General features: G+C 50.5%; 1 protein-coding gene across 30 annotated transcripts in view; it reads left to right on the top strand.

Annotated features, from left to right (window-relative positions):
* TCF7L2 (transcription factor 7 like 2) overlaps positions 1-21,049 on the top strand; it is a 202,111-nt gene that overhangs the window by 67,331 nt on the left and 113,731 nt on the right. For all 30 annotated transcript variants that reach the window (XR_008627057.1, XR_008627056.1, XM_055119080.1 and 27 more), the window contains one exon: positions 9,629-9,730. Coding sequence is in view for 28 of the 30 variants with exons in the window: in XM_055119080.1 (XP_054975055.1) it covers positions 9,629-9,730 (102 nt within the window). In the remaining 2 variants the exon portion in view is untranslated. The remainder of the gene's footprint in view (positions 1-9,628; positions 9,731-21,049) is intronic.

Raw genomic sequence — 21,049 nt, 5'->3', positions numbered from 1 at the left:
AGACCTGGGTTTTGGAGAGAGAAGGGAGAGAGTCCTCCAGCTGCATTTATGAGACTTTCATTATAGCATGTTGGTATGGTTGTTCGATTTCCTATTACTGGGACTCTCTCACTAGCTCTAATTTTTAAATTGAATTCGTCATACTTGTACCTGTAGAAGAAAAAAACCCTGAGGGTAGATTTTGGTATTCACTGTAATTCGGTATCTATACTGGGGGCATTGGGATGGAAGTGGGGTGGGAAATGCTTTATTTCTCTGCCCATAAGCTGAGACTAGGCATGCGCTGGCTCCAGTCCACCCCGCTTTTTGCTGAGTACCCAGAGACACCCACACTCACCCCGCAATCTGTTTCATGCCTTCTGGCTTCTGGCTCCCATAATCTCAGCACCCCTTGCAGGAAAGCAGGAAGGGACATGTCCCCATGAACTGGTGGCTGCAGGAAGGGCCTGTCCCAGGGCTCTGTGTACATGAGGTGTCCATGCCCAGTGGGCACAGACTAGCCACCTATTTGGAGGTCAGGGGAACAGTGTTTGTGTGGGTCTGGCCGGAGGCTAGAAGATGGGTGAGCTGTTAGAGCAAGACGGGGTGAGTGGGCAAAGGTCCCATCTGTCAAAGTCCTTCGGTGACTTTCTGGCCTCTGGCTGTCAGTTTAAGGCTTGGGGTGTTAAGGGGAAGGCCAGCACTGTTTGGACGGCTCTACCCCGGTGGGGAGCTCAGTCTTGGGGGGACTGGCCCTGAGCTGCTTTTGGCCACAGCTCTCAGTGTGTGTTGGGGTGGGGTTCCCGCTGTGCCTCCTTTTATTCTCCCTTGAGGGGTTCTGTTCCCCCCCGTTTGACCCAGTCTCTCTGGGGGTGGAGATTTTAAGACGTGTGATCTGAGGACATGTGAGCTGTGTTCTCGTTCAGAGCCCCCAGAAGCACATGGCAGTCACTTCGTCTCTGTGCCTTTCTGCTTCTCTTCTAAAGTGGGTTTGTAGAGAGATGGTATGTTTTATTTCCCCAACAGTACGCACTGACAATCAATTTAGAGGTTCGAGGCTGGACAGATGGTACCGTGGGTAAGGCATTTGGGGCCTGATCCCTGGTGTCACATAGGGTCCCCCAAGCACTGCCAGGAGTGATTCCCGAGCACAGAGCCATTAGTAAGCCCCGAGCACCTCCGGTGACCCCAAACAAATAAACAAAAAAAGTAGAGGTTTTGAAGAGCCTGTGAAAACATGTGATCCAGTCTGCAAATATGCGTCTTTCAGTGCTCGTTGGTACTAATGATGGTCATCAAGGCTGCTTACAAAACTGGGGGGAAAAACAGAGACCATTGTCCGAGGGGGAGATTTAGCATGGCCACTCAGGAGAAGAGTTTCCAGGTGATGCTTGGCACCCGTAGAACCGTGTCACTGTCAACTATGAACTCTGTCTGCTTCTATCTCTTGCCCTGGTGTTAGTCCCTATGCCAGGCCTTAGCTTAGCACATGGATGGTTTCTTTGCTGCTGTATGTCTGGGCTGTACTGGACACAGCATCATGTTTAGTTGGTGCTTCAGGAATCTACATGTGAGAACAGAAAGGCACAAAGAATTCATGGTCTGGTCCTCGTTTCCGGCTACAGACTTGGGCTGGAGTGAAGAGTTTTTCCAGTGATGGGAAAGTGAGGGACCAAGGAGCGGTTGAGAGCAGGGTTCTGCTACTCGTCCCCTCCGGCGCTCCTCCTGCTTAAAGTGACTTTCTCCAGTAGGAGGAAGGAATGTCCGGGGCCCCAGCTCCGGGCACCCGTCATCTGGCTCTGACAGGCCGAGCATGCTGCCATCCTGCCCGTGTCGGACTGTGAGGCTGTTGGCCCCTTGCTCCCTGCAGAACCTGGCAAATGTGAAAAATGCCGTGGTGATAGGGGTGGAGTTGGCACGGTCCAGAAAACCTGCAGTGACAATTTTTGGTGACTGCATTTTATTCGCTTACTGGTTTGGCTTTGGTCTCCTTGACCACCAGACTTCGCAGGTACTCTGGAGAAAGGAATGTTCTGGTAACTGGGAGAAGAGCTTATCCTTTCCCCAGAAATTGGGGGGATTAAGGAGAGAGAGAGAGAGGAAGAGGGGGAGAGAGAGAGAGAGAGAGAGAGAGAGAGAGAGAGAGAGAGAGAGAGAGAGACAGAGTATGGGGGGGGGTAATAGAGTGTCCGGAGAATTGTTGAGTCCTTTGTGGATGTTCCTTTAGTGCTCCCTTTGGGACAGAGCCCTGGGGTGGAGATCAGGGAAGCTGCTGAAGAAATGATCAGAAAACAAGAGGAAGGTGGATTGGGGTTCTGGGGGGGGGAGAAGCCAGGGTGATGTGGAGCCCTGCGTCTTGTCCTGCCAGCCAGCCCAGGACCTCGGGCCAGCTCTGCCCCACTGGCCTTGCCTCTGTGGCTGAAAATAGCTGTCAACTTCCTGCTCACTGATTTCAGAGGATTATTTTGAATTGTGGTTCCAAACTCTAAAATACGCTCTAAATGTGTGGCGTGCTCTTAAGGCCTTTAGATGTTGTGATAAGGAAGAGAACAGATGACTGTAAAGATTGTCCCTAAAATTTTTTTTTTTTTACTAAGAAGCGGCATAGCTGTCCTGTTGCTGTTTTCTGCAGGGTTTTGATATCCCTTCTCCCTCGCCCCCATGCTTATATGTGGAGACATGAATGTGGGATTGTCGTCTCTAAGGGAATTTTATTTTTTTAGTTCGTACTAGGTTTAACTCCATTTTTCAAAAAAGTAATTTCTGATGATCTTTCTGAGTTTTTTTTTTTTTTTTCCTGTGGCCTTATTCTGTCTCCAATTTAGATTGTCTTCAGCCTTCTGAGTTAGGTCTTTGGTTTTGTTTTTTTCCCCTAGGCAACTCTAGTGTAAGCTAACTTAATGACATGTAACTTAAGCCACCTCCTAGGAAAGCAGTTTCTGGGCTGTTTGCTTAACTAGGACAAAGCAGCCAACTTGCCTATACCTTTGGCATCTGCAGGAAAGTGGGTCCAACTGAGGTAATCCTGCAGACGCCTAAGTGACTTCTGAAATAGCTCCCTCCTTAGAAATCTGGCACTTGTTGGTGCTCTTCTGACTCAGCCGGAGAACAGAACCTTCGATGGATCAAACTTCCTCTTTGTAATCTTCAATACTGGAGAAATTTGGATTCTCCACCCCTCCCCCATCAAAATGATTTATTTTATAGAAGACAGACTAATTTTTCTGGCCTCTGTTTCTGAGATTAATTCCGTTTTGCTTTGTTTTCTTTGGGGAGCTGCCCTGAGGGTCACGCTTAGCACCAGGATGAAACTGGGGTCGACTGCATATAAGGCAGCATCATGATCCCCGGATTATGTCTCTGGTCCCATGAATTCGGTTTAGGAGGAACAGGCTTGGCTACCCGTGCACAGATTTATGCCTGTGGGGATGGATTTTGGGCCCAAGCCTGACTCTGAGCTGGCGGCCTTGGGCCCTTGCCTCTGCATTTGGTTTTCTCACTTGTTTTCTGAGAGTCATTGTCAGGCCGAGTGGCTGTGGGTGGTCCCTTTTGTCAAGTTGACTGACATGATCACCAATCCTTGGGGTTCCCTCTCTGGGGAATGTTGGTGGTAGGATTGGCCTGGAGAAGGAGAAGCCACCCTGAGGGCCAGTTAGTGACTTTGGCCTTCCAGGCTGACATTTAGTGGAGCACAGACTTTCCTTGCATTATTTTGGTTTGGGGGCCACGCCCAGCAGTGTTCCGGAGCTCCTCCTAGCTCTGCTCTCAGGGATCACTCCTGGCGGACTTGGGGGACCCTATAGGATAGAGGGGGGTGGGGTGGCGGTATGCAAGGCAGATGCCTTTCCTTCCATGCTATCTCCAGCCCTGGGCTTGCCTCTCTGTGAGCAACACTACAGGTATGCTTTCCTCGCCCTCATGTCGGTCAGGAAGATGCTGCCATTGGTTGAATTCAGTCGAGATTGGGAGCCAGTTCCTCCGAATCCCTGCAAAAGTAATCTCTGGAGGAAGCACCCTGCTGAGAAGTAGCTGAGTTTATAAGGGCTGTTTTTGTTTTATCCACCTTTGGGAATGACTCACCCATGCCCTGGGGGCTGGCCAGACCCCCAGGGATTTTTTTTTTTCTTTTTGGATCACACCAGGTCTGCACAGGGGTTACTCCTGGCTCTGCACTCAGGAATTAACCCTGGCGGTGCTCAGGGGACCTTATGGGATGCTGGGAATCGAACCTGGGTCGGCCGCGTGCAAGGCAAATGCCCTACCCGCTGTGCTATCTCCCCAGCCCCACCCCCAGGGATTTTTACAGTCACCCTCGCAGGGTGATAGTGCCCCGTCCCCCCTTGTCTTTTAGAAGAGACAGGTTTCTTGGCCGCCAGCCCCACGGACGTGGTGGGGAAGGCGGAGGTCTTTTCCGTCCCTGCACTTACGTTTTGCCTCCAGCCTGTGGGTGGCTGTGTGTGGCCGAGGGTGCTGCTGTCCCCAGGGTCATCTGCCAGCCCCAGGGCCCTGTGGAGGTTGTCCACGTTGGCCAGCCCCGGGGAGAGGAGTTTGTGTACTTGGAACATGGTTTCCAACAGGGAGAGCTGCAAGGGGGGTGTGTATGACCTGTGACTTACTGCTGGTGTCTCCTGGGAAGTGGATGCGAGCTTTTGAGCCTCGGGAACTTTTCCCATCAGAACTGCTCAGGGATTTTCAGCTTCCATTTTGGAAAGCCGTGGCAGTGGTTTCCGGGAGGCTGTGGCCTGGTGGTTAGACCTCGCAATGAGTCGCCGCCACAGGACTCAGCAGTTTGCCAAGCTTCCCCTGAGCAACCAGCCAGTGACCAAGTGGTGCCAAACTCTGCTTCTGGGGTCACAGATGTGCTTTCCCCTGGGGTGGGGTTTGTCCAGCGAGGGGTCTTCACAAACCCTTCACTCCTTTACTCCCGGCTGGCAGATGAGCAGCCAGGGACCAGCGCTTCCTATGTTCTGTCTTCTGGTCTTCGAGTGCAGAATGTGTTTTATTGTTTTTAAGCGGTTGAGGAGGAATATTTCCCAGCCCAGAAAACCATAGGCAATTTCCATTTCGCTGTCCACAAGTAGATTTGGTTGGCACCTCCTTGACCCCTGCGTCCGTGGACCCGGCCCTCTCTGGGTGCTTTGGTGTTGTGGCGGCAGACTTGAGGGCAGAGCTGATGGGGTGGGAACACGGGCAGGTCCTTTCCAAAAAAAAAAAAAAATTGCCAGGAACAAACGTAGGAGCAGCCAGTCCCACACGCCCAGCTCTCTGCACTCTGGCCTGGGCTTCTGTGTGCCTGCTCTTCTGTGGGCTGACTTGGGTGACCACCCCACCCCGCTGCAGGCTGGTCTGGGTGAAGGAATGTGCCATGAGTGGCCTCCGAGTTTTTTCAGGGATGCCGAGTGACCTGGTCACTTCGTCATCCTCATCCTCATGATCTTGGGCTGGCCTCCTTGTTCTGATAGGAAGTTTCCACCAAGACCTCATGGTCCAAGTGGACAGAGTCTCTTCTGAGCATCCCCCCTCACCATCCTTGGCTCTGAGGCCGAGTTCCACACTCCACAGGTGGGGTGTGGGGCGCCTGGGAGCCGGTGGGCTCCGAGGCCCCCTTGTACGCCCTGGGGAGGCGTTCTGGTGACCATGTCCTGCGTCCTGTGGCTCAGGGGGTTGAACCCGGGCCGTCCATGTGCAAAGCTCGTGCCACTGAATCCTCTCCCTGCCCTCCCCCCCACTCCTAGATTGTGGGAGGAGGAGAAACGGGTCCTTATTTAGTTGACAATTCACACATCTGTCAGCCTCCTGGATTTCTCGCCGGCCCCGGGTGTGCGCGTCTCAGTACTCTGCCTCCAGATCCAAAGTTTCACCTCTGGCTCCCTGAGACATGCCATAACATGGGATTTGGTGAAAAACCCTCATAGGCCCGCAGCAGAGCGTTGTTTTTCCAACGCGGAGGAAGCGCTTGCCAATCGGCCAATCGGGCCGGTGATTATGATTCGTGTTTACAGAATGCAAGTGGCGCGGACTCCGTTTCGGTGATTTTCAACGAGCAATTCCCACAGCCCTGTTTGATTGGAGTTTGTTGAAAAGCTTAATGTTTTGGTAGGCAATTTATAATTTCCATGTTGAGCGGCCCGAGAGGAAGAGAGAGCGGAGCCGGGTCTTGTTTTTACAGTGGGATGGTGGGCAACACCCCCTCCACCCACCCGGCCCCTGCCAAGGATATAAAACGGAGGCCGAACCGCGGGGAAAATGTGGCATAGCCTTGTACCCCCTTGGTGAATCCGAGCAGCCTCTTTCTTCAGCGCTTCTTCTCTTTGGACCTCACAGAGTAGAATTTCCTGCTGCTTCATGTCTCCAGGAAGGAAAGGTTTTCCTCTAGGCTCTAATAGTACCTAATTTCCTTTCTCTTCCCTTTATTTATTTTCCCTATTAATAAGAACCGATGGTCGGAGATGAAGGAGTCTGGGAAACCCATCACTTCTGGAGGATGTTAATAACTTCCTTTCAAAAATCCCGACACCATATTGACTTCCCCGAAAGGAGTCTCCCGGGCCGGCATGCCAGTTCGGCTCCCGGGACGGGCACGGAGTGGTGGGGGCCCCAGCCATCCTGTGAGATCAACTTGCTTTGGGACGGAGAGGCCAAGGTTGTCACCGCGGAGTCCCTGCTCGTCCTCCGGGCCTGGCCAGCCTTCCGCCACCATCTGGATTTGGTTAGCTCCCTCTGGGCAGTGGGGCCGAGCCTCATTTCCTCCGACCAGTAATGTTATATGGGCAGTGATCCTGGGCTGCCCTAACATAATTGAAAATTATGTGTATTGTAGGCTCGGAGCGCTGAAATGTAGGCTCATAAAAATATGTGGTGCAGGTAGCCTGCGGAGATTGGATGTGGCACACAATGAAGCTTTTATGTGGAGTAAGAATTATACGTCTCTGTGTTCACAGTGCATTATGGGTATGACAGGTCTTGGGTGGGGTCCTCGGGGCAGGGCTGTCACCTCAAACAAAGCCTACATTTCCTGATCCGCTGGAGCCGGGATCTGGCTGCAATCAAAATCCTGCTGCTGATAGTACAAGGAAAACGTGCCCATTGGCAGGGCCCTCCCCACTGAGGGGAGTGGAAGGGCGGCGAGGTGGATGGTGCCTTGGCCTCGCATTCCCCCCCCACCCCCCACCGCCACAGGTTTTCCAGAGATGGAGTGATGAGTACTGGTGGGTGTCCTTTTAGGTTGGCCTCAAGGAAATGACTCCATTGAGTGGTTTTGACCAGAAAGGCTCATATATTTATGTGGCGAGGGAGAATGGGGAGATGACAGGGCTAGCCAGGGCCTCAGAGATTCCCGTAGTCCCCTGGCTTGGGGTGTTGGGCTGAGGGAAACATTTACTTGAGAGACACGGACTTCTGTCCCAGTTGAGATGACCCGGGCCCTGAAGGAGGTGTTGGGAAATGGTTTCATTATAAGGGTGGCGGGGTGTGGGGCTGTCTGCCTTATTTCTTATTCAGATTCTTGTGGGAATGGAGCAGAATCCTAGATGTCTCGAAGTGTTTGGGGCAGCCACTGACCCACGCCCCATTGCAGGTAGACCACCCCTTAGTTTACAGATGGGAAAACCTGAGGTCGGAGTAGCAAAGGGATTGCAGGCAACCACAGCTTGTGGTGAGTTCCGAGCCTCTAGTCACTGGGTTTCTTCACCACAGGTGGTTTCTCGGTTAAAGGCTCTGAAGCTGTGGAAATTCATACTGACCTTGTCTAGATCTAGGCTGGGAAATGACTGGCACATGGGCAGCTGGGGTATTCCAGCTCTCAGTTTCCTTTTATTTCCTCAGAAGAGTCTCTGAGGAACTCACTGGGAGCTTGTGGATGGCTCTGACCTTTCTGTCTCACAGGCCGTTGAGATAAACTTTTTCTTTCTGGACTGCTCTCTGCTGTCTCGTGGAAGTCTTCTCTCTCTCTCTCTCTCTCTCTCTCTCTCTCTCTCTCTCTCTCTCTCTCGGCTGTGTTTAGGACTATGCCTGGCGATGCTCAGGGGATCCTGTGTGGTGACGGGGATTGAACCTGGGTTGGCAGTGTGTAAGGCAAGAACCTTAGCCTGAATCTCTGCTCCTGTGGAAGCTTTTCTGACTGAAAAGATCTGTGTTTGTTGCCTTCTCCAGCTTTTTTCTTAGAAGTGCTCTTCTTCTCTTCTGGGCATGAAGCTGGACTGCCCATCTCACTGTGGCCTATCTGGTCTGTGGAGGAATTGGCTCTCTCGCTGGTGCAGAAGTTCCCTGAGGGCAGATGTGTCTCTCCATAGGGAATAGACATTTCATCAGTATTCTCTGACTAAAAAGTTTCTGTAGAATTAATAGAACATACCTTCTGCTTTGCTTTGGGCCTCTGGAAAAGTCAAGATGGCTCCTTACTCCTCTCTGCACTAAGGGATACATTATGAATTGTGTGCCTCGGGGTCCCAAGGTCAAAAGCATGACCTTTGGATCTTAGCATCACATTTCAATTTTGTTTGGTTGCCTGAAAATTTCCTCAGTGAAACTGGTATAGTGTCACTGACAAAAGTCAAATAGCTAGGAGTTGCGTACACATCTACTAATACCTCTCTGAGTAAGCCGGCTGCTTCACCTCAGTTTCCCTCATGTGCTTCTAGGGTGTTGGATCACTTGATGCCTCCAGTCCTTCTCAGAGTAGGAGTTCCTCTTTTTTCCTTTGACAGAAGCAGCCCCTTCCCAGGGTGCCGTGCATTCTTTTAATTTTTACCTTGGAGAGGGGCTGAGACAGAGGGCCCTGACCAGGGCCTTTACTTCCATCTTTTTGGCAAATCTGCGCATGTTTTGGATTTCCGAGAGCCTCTGAAGACATAGATATAAATTGTGTCATGCCCTGTTTGTGCTTTTTACTTAGAGCGCTATTTGTTTTAGTGTTTCTTTGGGTTTATTTTTGAGGGGGTTGGGGGGGCACAAGGAAATCTATCTTCACCTGAATTGTACTTTGTGCTTCCGGAGAGCTGAGTATGGCTGTACTCAGATTTCTTTAAAGTGATGGACACTGGCTTTTTGGAAATGAAGATCATTCAAAGAGCAATTTTTTTTTTTCTTTTTGAGTCACACCTGGCAATGCACAGGGGTTACTTCTGGCTCTGCACTCAGGAATCACCTTTGGCTCAGGGGACCATATGGGATGCTGGGAATTGAACCTGGGTCAGCCGCGTGCAAGGCAAACGCCCCACCCGCTGTGTTATTGCTCCAGCCCCTCCAAGAGCAAATTTGATATCGGGATTCTCTAGCCCTGGCTTGAGATGCCCCTTTTTTCCTGCTCTCTCCTCTTCCTCCTCCCTTCCTCCCTCCTCCATACTCCCCTCTAAATAAGGTAGTATTAACGAAATCCTTTTATCTGAAATCACCCCAGAGTTGGACTGCACAGCAGAACTATAATTGCAGATCATATTGATGCTCATGCATAGATCTGTTATTGAACCTGAACTCTAAGGGAGCCCCTATTGGTATTGCATGATTTGTTGTTGTTTGCATGCTTTTCAAGTTTTCCAGTTTCTGATCCATGTGGCATGCACCCCAAGAGATAGCTCCTGGGCTGGGCTGGTTGCATTTCTTTTCTCAACGCATCACCATTCTCCATGTTGGTTTTGTCTCCTTCTCTCAGTATCTCCAGATGAAATGGCCACTGCTTGATGTCCAGGCGGGGACCCTCCAGAGCAGACAAGCCCTCAAGGACGCCCGTTCTCCATCACCGGCACACATCGTTGTAAGTGACCGTACAAAGACAGTTGCTTTATTTTGGAGGGGGGAGAGGGGGTGAAGAAAATGCTCTCTTATTGGAAAAAGGCCTTGTTTATCCATTCTGCCACTTTGTTTAAAGATAGTGGGGACAATTCTTGGATATGATTTATGTATCTGTGAGGTATTTGTGTTCTGTGATTGGACCTCAGTGGTTGTGACGGAATTTTTTTCGCCCTTTTCCATTGTCCTGTCTCTTCACATTGGGTTAGTCAGAGTGGGCTCCTGTTCGTAGGGCCCTGTTGCCAGAGTTTGGGGGAGACTTAAAATGGTATCTAATCAATTCAGAAAAAGAAAATAGCTAACCCCTTCTCTGAAAAAGTTACAGAGGGCCAGTGGGGCCAAAGATGCAGTTAGAGAACTGGAGGAAGCCAGAGATGTGAGTTAGCATCTTCCCTTCCTTACTCCCACTGCCGTTATATTAATTGTTGGAAAGTAAACTCCTACACTCACATAAGAAAAATTTCATCTGGGCTGATCATAAACTTAGAGTAGACGTGAACTTGGAAAGGCTTATTAGATTTAATCTGTCTTTCTATGGCTTTGGAAGTGTGTGGGATGACTATAGGAAACATTTGTTTTCAGTCCTAAGAAACTGTAACAGAAAGTGTGTCTCCATATATTTTTAATGTATGCTTCATAGACTTTGTAGCTTAGAAAATGGAATTTATAAATTAACCTCTGGAGAAGATAGCTCAGCCTTATTAGAATAGTCTTAATAAGTCCAGCATGACGCCGGCTCATGCTATGTATTTATAGTATGAGCTGGACTTCACATTTTGGAAATAATTTATGCAAGACATTTTTATAATGAACACATGACAGGTAGGATTATGCAAAGCCCGAAACAACTCATGTATTTTTAATTGAAGTATCACAAAGTGTTATCCATTAATATATTTTGCCTCTATGTTACTTGTAATTTCTATAATTGGCAAAATAATTTTCTTAAGTAGAACAATCTTAAGATGCCTTGTGTCAAATTTCAGGCTAACTGCCTCCTTATTTTGTAGTTTGTTATAAATGACTGTGTATTAGGAGATGAGCTGTGCTCCTGTTCTATGAATATTAAATATATCTGTGTGTATCGACATCACAGAATTGGTTACCATCAAACTACGTTTTGAGTCTCTTTTGTGACAGTCTCAGGAATGTTTGTGTTATGAAGAAGGGCTGTGGGGAGAAGACTGACTCTTTCCAGAAGCTTCCTCCTCCCCCCACCCCCCAGTACAAGGATCCTCACAGTTGCACATGCCCTCACAGGGCCAGGACTCAGGGCTGGCAGTGCCACTAGACCACCGAGGCCTCACGTGCTCTCAGAACAGGAAACTGGCCCAGAGATGCCTTAAGTGAACTGCCCAATGTCACACGCGGCCTTAGTGACAGAGCCAGCATGGGACTCCCTCTCTGCGCCTGCCCCCACCTTGTGGCAGAGCCAGCCCTCGGGGAGCGGACGGTCACTCTTGGCGGCCATCGTCCGGGATGCGGACGCAGGCAGTGTGGAGGAAGCTGCCTGCTTGGATGCTCACGCCGGCATCCCCTAGAGAAGCAAATGCTGTACTGGCCACATGCAGAGGTTAGGAAAACAGTGGCCTAGAGTGTGCCGAGAGTTCCCGGAGCCCAGGGAGCAAGGCCGGCGGCCTCGGTTCTTCGCGTCCCTGAGATTCCCAGTGCAGCGCGACACTGAGGGATTGATTTCTCTGCCTTTGGGAACGCGTGGCGGGGCTGCCCACGTTGTTTTCTTAAAAACATTTTTTTTAAAGCAACAGAAAAATTAAAATTTCTTGGGAACATTTACGCCGATTATTATTTTTTTTTCAGTAGGAGCTACTCCTGGGGTCGTGCTGTGCCCAGCGGGGAGGGGAAGGTGTGCAGATGCCAGGCCTAAGCTCTCGCGCTTGCCCGCTCCCCAGCCCAGCCTCTTTTTGCTCCTGGAGTGTACAGAGAAGATACAGTTCTTGGAAGTGCTTCCAGTGGGCGCAGCCGTCTGTGGGGGTGGCATGGAGACCCCGGGCGAAGCATCACCCTTAAGCAAGTGTCGGGAACGATCCACTAGGGGAGAGAAGGACCCCTCCTCCCCAATATTCTACCAGGACAGTCGGCTCCGTCTTGGCCCTTGGCACCTCATTGTTCAGTATTTAGCGATGAGCCTTCTCTTAGAGTCCGCCTGGAGTTGGGTGAGGAGGGCAGTGGGGGAGGGGAGGGGTAAGGGCTGAGCACCTCCCCCTCTGCTCATCTGATTCACCGGAGCAGCCCCTGCTCAGCACCCACCACCTTTCTGAGGGCAGCCCTTGTTTGCAGGAGCCACAGCCGGCAACCCAAATCTCATCTTTTGTGTCTTTAACTCTCGTGCTCCTGGGACACGGGGAATGGCCGTTACCTTGGGGTCACGACACCCCCTTCGTTAGCCCAGCTGGTTGAGTGAAGGCCTGCAGTGAACCTTGAGGTTGTAGGGCTGGTGGAGGTCAGGCTCAGGGGGGCTGGAGAGAGACAATGTAAGCGTGGACCACAGGAAACCACATTGTGAAATCTGAATGCCAGTACAGCATCTTGGGTTCCCCAAGTCTGCCCTGGGGTTGTGCGTAACTGCTCTCCTCACAGCAGTTTGAGGGGGAAAGGTTGTGTGTGGTGGTGGGAGGGATTAGAGGGAGAGAGGGGAGTAGGGTGGGAGACTGGGGGGAGCGGGCTTTTCCGTGCCATTAGGTCTTCACAGTTTGGGGGATGGAGTAGGGCTTCATTTGGGGCCCTCGCATTGGCGGTTGGGTGTCTTATCACAGGACAGAGAGTCATGTGCAGGGCAGTGCCATGGGGCAGACCTGGGTGTCTGTACTTGGAGCCGAGTGTTCTTATGAGAGGTGATACGTCACTTGGGTCTTCGTAGGGCTAAGCGCTGCTCAGAAGAGTGTCGTTCAAGTTCAAGTTGACTGATGAATGTCTAACGCCTTCCTGGACACGAGGCTCCTCCTTATTCTTGGTTTTTCGTTCTTTAAAATAAAACCTTGTCACCTCACAGCATTTCATCAGACACGTTTCAAAATAATGGGCCCAGGGCTGCTTCCTAATTTCTCTGAACTTTGGATTTATTATAATTTCGTAGCCAACCATTTCATAATCGTGTTTGGATGCTTTCTTTTGGAAATAGAGAAGTGTTCAGTGTTGGTTAGTGATGATGAGAGACTAGAAGCGTGACAGGTTGCTAGCAGCAGAATTTTCACATGGGAATTTAAAGCCGTCTGTTGGGATAGTTTAATCTGATTGAATTTTTTTAAATGTGATATGTGGGTTACCACAGTCTAAAAAATTAAAGAATAAATGTTCTTAACTCATTGAGTTTGATTGGTCAGATAATATTTAAATTCAGAAGCCGGGGCTGGAGCGATAGTACAGTGGGTAGGGCCTTTGCCTTGCACACGGACAACTCAAGTTCCGTTCCTGGCATCCCACATCACCCCCTGAGCACTGCCAGGAGTAATTCCTGAGTGCAGAGCCAGGAGTAACCCCTGAGTATTGCCGAATGTGACCCAAAAGGACAAAAAAATTTCAGAAGTAGACCCCACACATTTTATTTCCTGTTCCTGATACAGTGTCTTGTTTATGTACAGAAAGAAAGAACACTAGTCCCCACCAGAAGGTCTTGATGTTGCTTTTGGCAGGACAAAAGCCAGCAGTGTCTTAAGCAAATCGCCATCTCCCTGTTTCTCTGGCTTCCCCTATTCCCTCCTCCAGCCCCCCCCCCCAAATCTGGGGGTGTTCTCAAGTTCCAGAACCCTTTCCTGCCCCCAAGATTCCCCAGTAGTGTTTTCTTTTTATTGAGAGAGGGGGGTGCTCCTAAGTGGTGTTCAGGGGGCTTGCAAGCTATTCCCAGAGATTTGGGGCAGGATGGTTCAATAAGAGGGTCCTGGTGGTGTTTGGGGCTCGGCAGGGCTACACCCTGTGATGACGGGATGGATATGGGCCAGTTAGTACACGGTGGCCCTTTAGTCCCTCGTATTTCTTTCTCCGTGGCGTTTTGAAACTTATATTCTTATTTCAGTGTTCTTTGACTCCCCCTCCCTCCACCTTCTAAAATGAGTGCCCAGCAGCTGGGTTCTGCTCAGTGCTGGTGTTTGTTTGACAAGTCTTGGGAAAACCGAAGGGGTTGGGGTGGCTGTTGGGGTGCCATCCCGGGACTCCGCGCCTGGAGGCCTTGCTAGACGGCGACTTCCAATTAACTTCCCGTGTACCCAGCAAGAAAAAGATTCTGCACCCCAGAGGGTGGTGTTTTGGTGTGGTGTGTATAGTAGGAAATGGAGAAAAGCTTCAAAGCTTCTTACCAGTGTATCTTGGGGGTTTCCTTTTCAAGCGGATGTGGGTTTTTTTTTTTTTTCCCACCTTGAGGTGGTAGATGGCCCGTGGTTCTGGGCCTGGTGTGTTTTGTTGTGTAACGAGCATAGAGATGTGGAATGAAAAAGCAGTCTGCATCCCTGGCAACAAAGGGATTGTGGGGGTGCACTTTGGGGGTGGTGATTGCTTAAATGCTGAATGAGGGCAGAAAGTGCTTGTGAAATCCAGTGAGATCTGTAAGACTTCAGATAGCATCTCTGCTCTCTGCATACATGTTTCCCAGTAAGCTCAGCCCAGGGCTGGCCTTCACTTTTATTTCAGGAAAGTGCAGAGTTCATAGTAGAACTGGAGAGATGGTCTAGTAGGGTGCTGGGTCGACTGGAGAGATAGTACAGTAGGTAGGGAGCTTGCCTTGTACATGGCCAACCCTGATTCTATCCCCAGTATCCCAGATGGTCCCTTGACCCACATTAGAGATCCCCGAGCATAGAACCAGGACTAAGTCCTGAGTACCACCACTGGGTGTGGCTTCAAAAACCAAAAATAAAAAAAAAAAAGGTTGATGATACAAAACCCCATTGAGAGCACGCTCTGGTTAATCAAGTGCATATGGGTGTTTTGATGGTTTCTAGCTGGCCCTGTCTTCTCCCTACCCTGATGGCTGCTTGCTGGCCATTGGTGTGCACAGGAAGCTCCATGTGAGACGCTGAGGATGCAGCAAAGGGTTCATGGCAGTTCATGGGAGGCCCTGGGCCAGGCACCACAAGGAAGGAGACCAGGTCCCATAAGGGTGTGGCCAGGGAGAAGGGACTGGATGAAGAGGGTGAGGATTAGAGGCTGGAGGGCCCTTTGGACATGGCCTTTCAAATGAGATGTGAAGGATTGACTGGTGTCCCCCCGGTAAAGGCAAGGGAAAAGGCATGAGAGAGTGCTCCAGGCAGGAAGGAAGGCTAGGTGGGAAATGGACACTGGTGAAGGGTGTTGGGACATTGTATGACTGAAACCCAATCATGAACAACTCTGTAACGGTCTATCTCACGGTGATTCAATTAAAGAAATTAGAATTAAAGGCAAAGAAGGCAGATGTGTACCAAGGTCCGTCCTCAAGGAAGAATAACAGAGAAAGAGAAAGCCAGTGCCAGTTCGAGGACATGGAGGTCTTGGGAGAGTGCTCTGGGGTAGGGTGTGGGGTTGGGGGTCGGGTGTGACTGGACTTGGGCAGTGTCCAGGTCCACCTCTAGCTTTGTGCTCAGGGTTCCTTTCTGCTGATACCCGGGGAGTCATGTGCTGTCTAGAACCCAACTCAGGCCTCCTGGTGGCAAAGCATGTTCTCAGACTGTTGAGCTCTCTCGAGCCCAGATGCCAAGGGGATGACCCCACACAGCCCTTTGGCTTGTGTTCAGTGGCGGGCAGTGGGAACCAGGAAAGGGGACGGATTTGGAGGGGATCTCAGGAGGATGTGCTGATGGCAGTGGTGTCCCCAAGGGAGAACAGAAAGTCAGTGGGTTCGTGGAGCTGTTGGTTGGGAGAGGAACTAATTTGGGATGCTTTGAGTGTTGACTTTGAATTGTCTCCATTCTGTCTTTATTGAGCTGTAACTGGCCCCTCACCCCACGTGGCCTAAGGGGTCCGAGGTGTTCATGGGATACTCATGTCTTGTAAAGCCATCACTGCCAAGCTCTTTAGCCAGTGCTGCCTTTCTGTCACAAGACCGCCACTGTTGGGCTTTAGGGTGGTACTGATGCTGTAGTCCAAGGCCTCAGACATGCGAGGCACATGCTCTCCCACTGAGCCACCTCCCAGCCCCGCCGGCCCTTATTTTGTGGTGGGAACATGTGTGATCTTCCCGCCACGCACTGTCAAGTGTGGAAGACTAGTGTTAATTAGAATCACTGTGCTGTACTTTAGATTCCCACCGCTCACTCATTTTGTAAGTGGAGCCCAGCACCGTCCCACTTCCCCCCATTCCCAGCCCCTGGTAACCACCTCTGTACTCTCTGTCTCTATGAAGTCAAGCCTTTTTCAGATTCCACATGTGAGTGATGTATTGACTTTGTCTGGCCTATTTCACTTAGCCAAATGCCCCCTTTTGTTATAAATGGGAAGGTTTCTTTCTTGCGCATGACCGAATATTTCACTGTGGGTGTATCATCTTTACTTTATCCATTCATATGTCAATGAACACTTCGGTGCTTTCCCTGTCTTGGCTATTGTGAATCCTGCTGTAGTGAATACGGGCTTATAGAAATCTCTTTGAGATACTGATTTTGTTTTCTTTGGACATTTACCCAGAAATGAAATTGCAGGATTGGGTGGTAGCTCTGTCTTAATATTTTGAGGAAACCTCCTGCTGTTTCTCATGGTGACTGCACCAATTTGTATTTCCACCAGTAAACAAGGGGTCTTCCTCTTCCCACCCTTGCCAGCCTTTTATTATCTGGCCTTTTTGACCGTAGCCATCCTAACAAGTGTGAGGTGGTATCTTGTGATTTTGGTTTGCATTTTTCTGAGGACCAGTGAGGTTGAGCATTATTTCCTCTGCCTAACAGTCACTTACAGTTGATGAATGGATTTCATGGGGGGTGGGGCATTTGGTTCCAGAACTGTCTTCTTCATAAAGATGCTAGATTAAGTTACTGTGCTCTCATTTTGGAAACGGTGAAATGGAAATCATCAAACTTTCAGTGGGTTCCTCTAAATTCCTCTTATGTGGATTATTTTTAGGGAAGGACAGATAACTCTCCCTTTGCTCCCCCCAGATTTTGATAAGTAGCTTTAATAGATCTTCCTCTTGATTTTGTACTCACCATTGATGCAGTCACTGCCTGACTCATTGATTGACAAATATGAAGCAATTGTTTCTTTTTTGGGGGAAAATTATTCTAGATGGCAAGAGAAAGTGGTGAGGAACCATCCATGACAAAGATCAAGACTTAGAATAGCCAATGAGTTGTTTACACATCCAGGTACAGGCAACTGTCCCCAGCACCTCGCACATGCTTAAAGATCCCCACTTTACGGAGCAGGACCTTGTCACAGGGAGGCCAAGTGCTGGCCCTGTTGTGGCGCTCAGCGTGTGAAACGAGGAACCACTGTGGAGATGGTCCGAAGGAGACAAGTGGGAACCCCCCTCTGCCGCCAGGCTGGAGCCCCTGGAGATGCGTCCTCTGCCCAGTCCCAACTGGACTACCGGGCACAGCTTGAGGTGGCCTGCCAGTGGGAGTGGGACATGATGTTGGTGAGGGACTGGGTGTCAGCGTGCCACCAAGGGTTCCAGGACACGTTGCAGGGGCAGGTGACGGCTGCGTGGTGGCCGGTGCATGTCTGTGCTGGTGCTCTAAAAGCTTTTCCCCTTGCACGCTCTCTCTGCCCCCGCATTGTACTCAGACACTTTCCCTTGTTCTCTGTCAAAACCCACGGATCTGGGGCTGAAGAGATGGTACAGAGGTCAGGGCGCTTGCCTTGCACGTGTCCGGCCTGGATTCGAATCCTGGAACCCCATGTGATCCCTTCTGCACCGTGCAGAGTGATCCTGGAGTGCTGAGACAGGACTCAGCCCTGAGCACGGGCAGGTGTAGAAACCTCCGTCACCCTCCCCGATACCCACGTATCTGTGACTTAGTCAAACTTCCCTGGCCACGCCGCCATCTCCCAGATGACTGTTTTGGACAAGCTGGGAGGGCTGTAAGATGCCTGCGGTGTTGTAGAGGTGGATGCGGGCCCCTGTCTGAGGGCAGGCGGGGGGGTGTGTTGTTTTCTGGGCATAAGAGGTGGACAGGAGGGCGGTGCCTTCAAGGGGGAGCCCGGAGAGAGCCCAAGGCCTGCCCTGGGCTCCACGGCCCCACTTCCTTCTCGCAGAAGCCAGTCGGGGGAAGAACTCTGACATTCTTGAGGTTTGGGATGGGCCTGTGGCAGCCGGGCACCTTGACGGTAGGAAATACGCCACCAGGAAGCATTATGTAAGCTGGTCACATCCCCTTCAGCTGAAAATCACAGCCAGTTTCGCAACTCCAGGCCACATCCTCTGCTGTTGGCCATGGCCGCCTCTGTTTGTCAGTTTGGGGGTGTTGTCTTGGGTTTGTCCTGCTCCCCCAGTCGCCAGCAAAGAGAGCATTGCTTTGGGTTTAATTTGATCTCTGCTTTTTTTTTTTTTTTTTTTAAAAAGGGTCATACCCGAGGGGGACTCTGGGGTCTTTAGGGTCACACTCAATGATCAACTGACCATGTGGCACCAGGGATCAAACTCACGGGCCTTACACATGTTTGGCTTCCGCTCTGCCCCCTGAGTTCCTTCCCTGACCCCACCAGGGGACTCTGGAGAAGGTTGTGGGGAAAATCTTGAGTGCTTGCTTCTCGATTGCTGGTGCGCCGTGTGGTACAGCACCAGCTTGGGGTCTCCCGCTCGGACGACATGAAGGTCGAAGCTGTCTCCTCGGCCCTCAGTGCCAAACCCTCACCCCTCACCCCTCACCCCTCCGAGCACTCCACTATCACTCAGCTGAGCGCTGGGCTGATCTGATCCTATGTGTAGACAGGAACGGCTCATTTTCTGTGGAGAAATCCTGCATCTGAAGTAAGTGAATGAATCTGTCACGTAGCTTTTGTGAGCTCTTTGTTTACTGTAGACCGTCTGGAAACAAGCCCATAATCTCACCATCCAGATTACATTATGAATAATTGGAGTCGATGTGGTATATTTCCTCCTAGACTTTTTCCTCTGCACGTGTTAATATTTATATTTGGTCTTGACATCCTTGAGCTCACAGCCGTGGTCAGCATTGCCAGGCTTGTATTTATGGAAAATGAAAATTGCTTTTGCGAATAAGCACTTCCTTATGACATGACATTTCTTAAGGGTTTTTAGTGATCATAGAGCAGCTCCTAAGGTGATCAGAACCCACTTTACTTAATCCGCGCCACTTGAGTGGGTCTTTAAATGATCTTCTTTTGTTTCAACTGTTCTAACTAATCTTGTGGTGAACATCTTTGGGCATGTATATTTGCTTACTCCCTTTCTTGCTTTTTTTTTTTTTTTTTCATTTTTCTCCCTTATAGTCTGAAAACATAGTCTTATTTTATTTTAAAAGACAAAGTTAAAAAACATTTTTTTTTCTTGCTGCAGAGCCACAATTTTTGGAAAGGTTTTAGTTCTTATACCTCTCAGTGGCATGTGGGAGTTAGTCTCAGCAAGATCGTTGTGGTATTAATACGTCTGGGGAGTTGAACAAAAGAAGAGGTCCGAGTGTTGCTGGAATGACGTGTTTTCCTTCCGCAAGCTCCAGAAAAGAAACTTCACCAGCTCATCTTTGTCACTCTCCCTCTAGCCTTTCCCCTCCAAAGAGATAAGAATTGCCTCTTACGCAGTTTGGTGGTATGTCCAGTCAGCGGCGGTGACCCCAGATTACATACGTTCACTTCGGCACCTGTTGGCCCAACTGTTTACCTTGTTAGTCCCTGAGTATTTGCAGCACGTCACCCTTTATTTTAGAAATCTCGGTCTTATCCTTTCTCCTACAACGTCAGTAACGGCGGGTTGATTTTGTTTGCTTGTTTGAGCATCTCTCACATTGTGGGCTGAGAGGACTTGTTGGGTGTGCATGAGCATGAGAATATAGGGGTCAGGCTGTGTTTCTGGGGAAACACACAGGCTTTCCAAACCTGCCACGTGTTGCTCATGAAGAGCAGCCTGTGGTCCTCTCAGGGAAGATGCAAGCCCAGGTGGGCCGGACCACTTCACGGTGCCCGGGGAGCCAATGGCAGGGCGGGGTACCGCCTGGCCTGACCTTTGTCTTAGGACCGTTACTGGATCTGGGAGCAGGGTATCCTTTGGCAGAGAGCAGGATCTGGGTTCTGCAGAGCGACGGCCACAGGAATTGGAGGAATTGGAGGAATTGGAGGACAGTGCGTGCTTCTCGGCCTCCCCAAGGACCGCATGGGCAGCTACTTGGGAGACTTGCTTAAGGTTCGGCACCTGCTCTGTTGACTAAACGCGGGAGCCTGTCTTAAATCAACATGCATCCTACGTAGACTCAGCTCTCGGTGTTGCCTGTTTATCTTCCCAGTAAATAGATCCGGAGCGTTCCGTTGGCCTCCTTCCTGTCCTGAGTGTCATTTCTTGTCACTCTGTGGAGGGTGCCGGTTTATCCTGCCAGATTTAAAATTTCTTGAAGTCACGGAGCCCTGTGGTTTGTTTCTTCACTTTCGGGGGCCTCCCCACTCCCCCTGTGGCTTGCCTTAATTAAGCAGAACACCAAGTTTGGGAACGGGGCGGGAGTTTCTGTAGTCTGGCGTGAGTGTCACTTTCCCCCTGGTTAGGGGCAGGAGCAAGAGCTTGTCTGCCTGTCTCTGTGGTCTGCCTGATGGGTTCAGGTATTTTGGAGAAACTTACAGTTTGGGGCTGTGATACGGTGCCTGTTACAGCGGCCACTCAGCAGCTGCCCCGTACCTCCCCACTCCCCGCTGTGTGTGTCCAAAGCTCCCGGAAGTCAGGCTCATCTAGTGTCCGTCTCTTTGCAGTCCGTCTCTTTGCAGGGTTTTTTTGTTTTTGTTTTTGTTTTTGGGTTACACCTGGCAATAATGCACAGGGGTTACTCCTGGCTCTGCACTCACGAATCACCCCTGGCTGTGCTCAGGGGACCATATGGGATGCTGGGAATCGAACCCGGGTCAGCCACATGCAAGGCAAACACCCTACCCGCTGTATTATTGCTCCAGCCTCTGCAGTCTTAGTTTAAAGTGGCTCTGTTTAGGAAATATGGAAGGGGATGACTAGGCTTTTATCTAGATGAGAGATACCCAGCAGTGCTCAGGGCTGGCTCCTGGCTCTGTGCCCGGCGGTCACTACAGGCAGTGCTCAGGGGACCGTGTTTGGTGCTCGGTATTGAACCAGGATCAGCCACATGCAAGGGGAGCGCCTTCCCCACCCTGTACTATCTCCCCGGCCCGAGTAGACTTTGGAAGTGCA

Source organism: Sorex araneus, chromosome 11 (genome assembly GCF_027595985.1).
Source record: "Sorex araneus isolate mSorAra2 chromosome 11, mSorAra2.pri, whole genome shotgun sequence".
NCBI classification, from domain to species: Eukaryota; Metazoa; Chordata; class Mammalia; order Eulipotyphla; family Soricidae; genus Sorex; species Sorex araneus.
This window is presented reverse-complemented; position numbering and strand designations above follow the sequence as displayed.